We start from the raw sequence: 8,024 nt of genomic DNA on the forward strand, positions 1-8,024 counted from the left end.
CTTCTGCCCCTGAGATTCTCTCTTCTATCTCTTGTATTCTGTTGGTGATGCTTGCATCTATGACTACTAATTTCTTTCCTAGGTTTTGTATGGCCAGGGTTGTCTCTCTTCCTGTTTTCTTTATTGTTTCTATTTCTATTTTTAGATTCTAGATGTTTTTGCTCATTTCCTTCACCTGTTTGATTGTGTTTTCCTGTAGTTCTTTAAGGGACTTTTGTGTTTTCTCTTGAAGGGCTTCTAGCTGTTTACCTGTGTTCTCTTGCATTTCTTTAAGGGTACTATTTATGTCTTTCTTAAAGTCCTTTATCATCACCATGAGAAGTGTTTTTATATCTCAATCTTGTTTTTCCGGTGTAATGGTGTGTCCAGAACTTGCTATGGTGGGAGAATTGGGTTCTGATGATGCCAAGTGACCTTTGTTTGTGTTGTTTATTTTCTTATGCTTGCCGCACCCCTCCCCACCCCCCACCATCTGGTTATCTCTAGTGCTACCTGCCCTTGCTAAATCTGACTGGAGCCTGTCTTTCCTGTGATCCTGTGATCATGGGCTTGTTAGAGCACCTGGGAGTGGGGCTTCCTCTGTGTGTTGTGGATTGGCTGTGGAGCTTGCGCCCAAGATCTGCTCAGGACACCAGCCCAGACAGACCAGAAGGAGCCCAAGTCACTGGGCTGGTGGAGTTCCTGTGTGCCTGGTCCCGCTGGTCCCAGTTACTCCCAGTGTTGGGACAGATGTTGGTTCCTGCTCACTAATCCTGGGTGTGTCAGTGCCTGAGAGTGGAGCTTCCTCTGGGTGTTGTGGGAATGGCTCGAGAGCTCTTGCCCAAGGTCTGCTCCCGGCTCTACTTTTCTTAAGTGGTAATGTTTTTCAGACCTGGTTTCAAGCTACTTATGATTTACTCCTCAGAAAACAAAGAGGAAAGGCTTTTGGAAAAGCACAGGCAGCTGTCTCGTGACATCAATAATCTAAAAGGAACATATGAAGCTCTCTTGGCCAAATTTCCCAATCTTCGATTTGCATACAAGTAAGTAATTTAAATGTTACATGATAAAACACTGATAGCCACTGAACATTTTTATGTGAGTGGAAAGGTAATCTGAAAACTTGTCACAAAAAGATTTTTTAAGTTGTATTTTTTCTTAACTATTAATTGATTAATTGAACTATGTGAAATGTTGGGTGGAGGGTTCTTGTGAAAATAACAGATACTAGTATCACTAATTTTAAATCAAATGGGGTAGTTGCTTTAGTCTCAGTTCAAACTACTTCCAGAGTTATTCTGCCATTACTCTTGCATCTTCTGATTTGTTTTACTACATGGGATTTTTTTTTTTTTCTCGAGCCAGGGTTTCTCTGTGTAGCCCTGGCTGTCCCTGAACTCACTCTGTAGACCATGCTGGCCTCGAACTCAGAAATCCACCTGCCTCTGCTTCCCAAGTGCTGGGATTAAAGGTGTATGCCACCACCATCTGGCTGACTACACGGGATTCTTAAGACATTCATTTTTCATCTGTTTTCAGTGGCAATATTGAACTTTGAACCCTGGGTATCAGACATGTGAGGGAAATACCCAACTACTGAGCTACTGCTGCTTCTTTGTTAGGGAAGACTCAACCATAGTTATGTGTTAGATTAGAACACCAACGTTGTCTCCATTACATTGAAAATTTGCAGAAAAGGACTGGTGAGATGGCTCAGTAGTTAAGAGCATACATACACTGCTTGCTCTTTCAGAGGACCCAAGTTCAGTATCTTACCCTTTTGTCCAGCTCTTGGGGAATCCAACACCCTCTTGTGGCCTCCACAAGAAACTACACTTACATGCATTTACAACCCCCTTAACCCCCCGCAACCAGACACCTCACCTGCATGCAAATAATTAAAGATAAACAATAAATCTGTGTTAATTTACTGAAATATTTCAGTTGCACTTTAGAAAATAGCTGACATTTTCTAACTATTCTAGTTCATTTGGCGCTTTTAACTAGGGTAGTATAATATTTATCTAACATTAATTTTTGGTAACTTCTCTACTTTTAGGGACCCAGAGAAGAACTGGAACCGAAATTGTGTGAAAGGACTTGTAGCTTCTCTGATAAATGTGAAAGATAATTCTGCAGCCACAGCTCTGGAAGTGGTGGCTGGGGAACGACTCTACAATGTTGTTGTAGACACAGAGGTAAATAGATTTTAATTAAAGAAAATTTAAAATTAATATTCTGCCTACAAAAAAAAATCACATAATGCTAAAAATATTCTGTGCTTTTGTAGCTCTCCAAGCCCTAATCTTTTTAGCTAATTTTTTTGACAAATTTAATTCTAATTTATTTTCTGTTTTGCTGTCAAATTTATGTTTATTTAAATTTGTAAAGTAATCTGTCAATTTTTTTTATTATGGTAACATTGGATTTATTTATATTTCTTCAGTTTTCACTATTCTTGTTCATGTAAATTAACCTCATCACATACATTTTATGATTTTTTTTTTAGCTTTGTGTGTGTTGTTTGCATGCACACACACCACGCAGAAGCCAGAAGAATGCATCCTACACAAACATTGTATTTCCAGATCCAGTTCCCTTTTCTGGTTGCAGACGTGCACCCCTTACCTGCTTCTGTGCACTTGCTCCTTCCTCGCCGCATCTCACCGTCTGCTCTCTCTACATCAGCTTTTCCTTTTAAGATTCTGTATGTAAATGACATTGTGCAATACTTTCTCTGACTTACATCACTTAGCAAAAAACTTTCCAAGTTCATTCATATGCCCACAAAAAACATCTTTAGTAAGGCTGAATTATAATCTATTTTGTATACTATTAAAATCTACATTGGAAAAAACACACCAAAGATATATTTGATGTCTTCCTAAACTTGTATGCACTCTATTTTAATATTTTTAATCATCACTAGTGTTTTTTCTTACAATTTCATATGCATGTTTTAGATTACTGCTAAGAAGCTACTAGAAAAGGGGGAATTGAAGCGTCGATATACAATAATTCCTCTCAATAAGATTTCAGCCAGATGTATTGCTCCTGAAACTCTGAGGGTTGCTCAGAATCTTGTAAGTCTTATTTTGTCTTAATTAAATGTTTATCTCTTTCTTTTGGCTTTAGCAAATAGTAATTTTAAGGGATATACTCATGTTGAATTCTGAACAACTGATAACAGTAGTGTATCTGCTAGTAAGAAAATAGATATGTACACAGAAATACATTTTTATTTTACCATGCGTTTTTATTATTTTTTAAAAGGTTTATATTTATTTTTATTTGCTTTATTTAAGGATGTATATGAATATATGCTGCATGCTCATGGTCTTGGGTTCCCTGGGGCTAGGGTTACAAGTAGCCTGACTGGATACTGAGAACATCCAGTTTTCTTAAAAGCCTTCTCTCCACCACCCCACTTGGGTATTGAATGCTGACTAAAAACATGAAGCTGGGCTGGAGAGATGTCTCAGCAGTAAAGAGAACTGACTATTCTTCCAAAGGATCCAAATTCCGTTCCCAGTAGCCACATGGCAGCTCACAACTGTCTGTAACTCTTATCTTCAGGGGACTTAATACCCTTATACAGACATATGTGCAGGAAAGCACCAATTCACATAAAAAAAAATCATTTTAAAGACGAAACCAAATATGCTTTCAACAAAATGATCTTGTTATTGAGCAGCTTTGTAAGGGTTTTGAGTTCAGAAGTTAGGTGAAGCCCAGAAATAGCATTTGTACTTAAGACACTAAGCAGATAACCAGTGTCTTTAATTTTGAGAAAATTTCAGTCAAAATAATTTCAAAATGCCCTTGTAGTTGAAAGTGGTTTCTGTTGTTTTAGTTTGTGTGAGGAATGTTCACAAACTTAATTTGCCTGTGATTTAAGCCCTGGATTAATGAGTTGGAATTTCAAACACCAGCAAGAACCCTTTGTCCTAGAGTTTGTAGCAGGATCTGTTAATGGTGTCTGCTGGCTCAGAAGAAGGTCTAAGCTTGCTGCTGCCATTGTTGTTTTGCTGTTGTCATAACGATGGTTAGTTCTTCTAAGAACATGGGAAAGTTGGCCATTGTAAGCAACGTTCCCAAAGAGGCTGCGAATCAGTGGAAGACTAGGGCTTTGCCTCTTCTTTTTATCCTCTCAGTTAGTCATTGTGTTTATTTCTGGTTTTTGAAAGTGGCTACTGTTCATTTGAATAAAAAAAGCATTCACTGAAACAAATTATTAATAATTGAAACCAGAATTCTGTAACTATGCTGATATAAAGAATTCTGTACTTTAATTAATAGTTGTATTTATATAGCTGATTTAGATGTGCAAACTTGGTATCGCCTTCCTAAAAGAAACAGTGCTTAGTAGCTTGTGCTTTGTTGTCATCCCTCCCACCCTCCATCCCCGCCCCCATACAAGGTTTTTCTTTGTAGCCCTGGCTGTCCTGGAACTCATTTTGTAGACCAGGCTAATCTTGAATTCAAACATCTACCTGTCTTTGCCTTCCAAGTGCTGGAATTAAAGGGTGAATTACCACTACCCTAGTGCTTAATATTTAAACTATTTTAGTTGGAAATAGGTCTTTCAGTGTTGAAACTATATGTTAAATAAAAAATTTATTACTAGATATATATAATTTAAATATTTATTGTTGCAGTTCTTGGTAGTTTATATTTCAAAGAAAGTAGTGTGTCTTGTAATGTATCTTTTATTTCCTTGTAGGTTGGTCCTAACAACGTTCATGTAGCTCTTTCCTTGGTTGACTACAAACCAGAACTTCAGAAAGCAATGGAATTTGTCTTTGGAACAACATTTGTTTGTAACAATATGGATAATGCCAAAAAAGTGGCCTTCGATAAAAGGATAATGACCAGAACTGTAACTCTTGGGGGTGATGTATTTGATCCTCATGGAACATTGAGTGGAGGTATGTTGTATATCCACTGTGTTAATTCTCTGGTAAATAGTTTGTGCCTCTGAGGCAGTTTCTCTATTTCCCAGTTGCTTTTTAAAGTACAGAATAATCAAAGCCCTCAAGTGGCTTATGATTTACTATCATGGATCAACTCAGTAGCTCATTCCTCTGAAGTCTATTCTTGTTTGTTCTTAGGCTACTCCAGTCATAGGGGTAGGGTTTTACTGCTGTGAACAGATACTATGACCAAGGTAACTCTTAAAAGGACAACATTTAATTGGGATTGGCTTACAGGTTCCATTATCATAAAGGCAAGAAGATGGCAGCATCTAGATAGACATGGTACAGGGGAAGCTGAAAGTTCTACATCTTCATCTGAAGGCTGCTAGGAGAATACTGACTTCCAGGCAGCTAGGACTAGCGCCTTAAAGCCCACACCCACAGTGACACTCCTACTCTAACAAGGCTACACTCACTCCAACAAGGCCTAATAGTGACACTTCCTAGGCCAAATACATACAAACCATCAAAGGTAGTAATGGGAATATGGGCTTGCTTATGCATACTGTCTGCTCAGCTGTAGTCACAAAGGTTTTTTTCCTTTGTAAATTCTTAGTCTAACTACCCATTTCTCAAGAAATTGAATAACTTACTTTGTAGTGTGCTGTTACCCATGTTGAATCTTGAAGTGGTGCCTTAATGAATTGAAAACAATGGTTACCCTCTAGTATTCTGGCCTAGAAATATAAGAACATTGAATAATACTTATTCTGGACAAGAAAATATTGAAGAGTGTTGTCTTGAGTACAGTACCCACTAGCCACCTGTGACTCTTCACCATTGATAAAATGAGATCAGTTGTTGTTGATCTTGCACTAGCTGCTTTTCAGGGTTCTAAAACAAATAGTGAACTGGTAATTGGATAATACATGTATAGTGACTTTTATAAAGCCCTATTCTGTGAGCCTTATGAATACATAAATATGAGTTTATATATTGTGAATTTATGAATACATAAGTAATCCTTATAACAACTTTAAGATAGGAATATAATATCATAATATTTATCAGAATATAATCAGAATATCTCTGATATACAGTTGCAGAAATTAAAAACCACTAGTTAAGTAACTTAGTAATTTGCACAAGCTTGGAGTTGGAATCCCAGCAGTCTGGTTATAGCTGTATTTTTAACCTAATTTAATATCTTTTAAAATGTTTGTAAGACTTGCTGTTATTTATGTATATGATGGTATGTGTGTGTTTCTGTGTGTGGTTGCCCACAGAAGCCAGAATCTGGCATCAGACCTCCTAGAGTATGTAGTTAGTTGTAAGCTAAGAACTAAACTCTAGTCCTGTGGATGGGCAGGAAACACTCTTAAACCACTGAGCCATTTCTCCAGCCCAAGACTTGGTGTCTTTGTAGGCCAGTTGTATTAATTAAGTGATCAAATATCACACTCCTAAAACATTATCAAATGAGTACTGTCTACAGGGAAGATAATGTAAAGCAGAAGAAATTCTTGAGAATTTATTGTTTCATATGTGCTTGGAGTTTCTGTTAAGCAGTGGTATATGTGTGCTACTATATTTTATTAGCTCTAATGGTATCATTAACCTTAGCATCTATCCAACTACAGAGCTTCCTTGTTAGCATAGTATTTCAAGCTGTCACTGCTAGATGAGTATCTTTGCTTGTACAATATGGGAAGGCAATTTATTCTGATGGTTTTACTGCATCTTCAGAGCCTAGGTCAAGTTATGAGGTGGTAACTCTGCTAGCTTGAGCTAGTTTATTTCATTTAGTTTATTTCATTTATATTACGTTTACTACGAGTCATTTGACTCTGCTCCCTGTTCTCCTACTGTAAACTTATTCTGAAGAATTCCTCTTTTCAGCATGTTTTCCTTAGGGCAAATGGTAAATTATATACTAATGTTCAAGGGTTAGATTTCTTTCATTGGACAGAACAAATCACATGGCCAAGTTCAATGTCTGGAGTGAAAACTTTAGCAAGATAGATCCAATAGATAAAGAAGTGGTTATTTTCCATCATTAAACTACCACATCTACCAAGAATTGTTTTTTTTTTTATCAGCTATGTATTTATTAAGGCTTGGATATCTAAATAGATTCCTTATCGTCATAAGTTCACTGTAAGATTTGCTGTTTCATCATTTCTAGTATAATTCCTTGAGAAAAGAATATTTAATAAGCATGTGGTAACTTAGTATCCAAAGCGTCTGCTAATTTGTTTCAATCCAGGTGCTAGGTCCCAGGCAGCTTCTATTTTAACCAAGTTCCAAGAACTCAAAGGTGTTCAAGATGAGCTGAGGACCAAGGAGAATGAACTGCATGCTCTAGAAGAGGAATTAGCGGGTCTTAAAAATGTTGCTGAAAAGTAAGAGTCTACATTGGATTAAGCTATACACATTCTGCATGATAGAAAATTATTGGAAATTGACTATCTGATTTTATTTTTAAGTTTAGAATAAATTTTGAGTCTAATTTTTTTACCCATTTTTTCCCCCTGATTTAAAAGGCTATCTTTGTAAAAGAAGTTACCATGGTCTAATTAATTAAGTAAATACAAAAGAAATCCTCTTCTTGAAAAAATATGTGGTATTGGTGAGCAGCTGGGTTTGATGGGGCATGCTGTGATATTCTGGCATGCTCCAGAAGACACGTGAGATCTTAGAATTTGCTCAGTTCGGTGTAGCCGTCAACAGTTGTCAGCCCTAAAATTTGGTAGGATGACCAGGAAAACCCTTACCAAACACAGCCTTAGAGTAAGGCAGAAGTCAGTGCTTGCCATAATGCTTCTGCATCGTTTATTGCAAAGTTAAAAACATTGCTTGAAGTATAATTGTAATTTTTCCAGTCCCTCTGATGATAGTAAACAAGGACTGATAAAAAACAAACAAACAAAAAATGCCTTGTTTAGATGAAATTGTGCGAAAACACCCATTTTCCCCCACATCTTTATTTACCCTAATCAGTTGTAGAGTAACTGAATTTTTTTCTCTGAAAAAGATGCATCAGAGTTTTCTCATCCTGTGGCAGCGTTATCAAGGCGCTGGTGAGTTTGTCATGCTCTGGACTGTGCTTTTTTTTTTTTTTTTTTTTTT

At 37.0% G+C, this 8,024-nt stretch overlaps 1 protein-coding gene across 5 annotated transcripts in view; it reads left to right on the plus strand.

Annotated features, from left to right (window-relative positions):
- Positions 1-8,024, plus strand: part of Smc2 (structural maintenance of chromosomes 2) — a 50,450-nt gene that overhangs the window by 21,605 nt on the left and 20,821 nt on the right. For all 5 annotated transcript variants that reach the window (XM_031377399.1, XM_031377401.1, XM_031377402.1 and 2 more), the window contains 5 exons: positions 905-1,022; positions 2,039-2,177; positions 2,943-3,062; positions 4,703-4,907; positions 7,162-7,297. In XM_031377399.1, the coding sequence (XP_031233259.1) occupies positions 905-1,022; positions 2,039-2,177; positions 2,943-3,062; positions 4,703-4,907; positions 7,162-7,297 (718 nt within the window). The remainder of the gene's footprint in view (positions 1-904; positions 1,023-2,038; positions 2,178-2,942; positions 3,063-4,702; positions 4,908-7,161; positions 7,298-8,024) is intronic.

This window comes from Mastomys coucha, unplaced genomic scaffold, assembly GCF_008632895.1.
Source record: "Mastomys coucha isolate ucsf_1 unplaced genomic scaffold, UCSF_Mcou_1 pScaffold18, whole genome shotgun sequence".
In the NCBI taxonomy this organism is placed as follows: domain Eukaryota; kingdom Metazoa; phylum Chordata; class Mammalia; order Rodentia; family Muridae; genus Mastomys; species Mastomys coucha.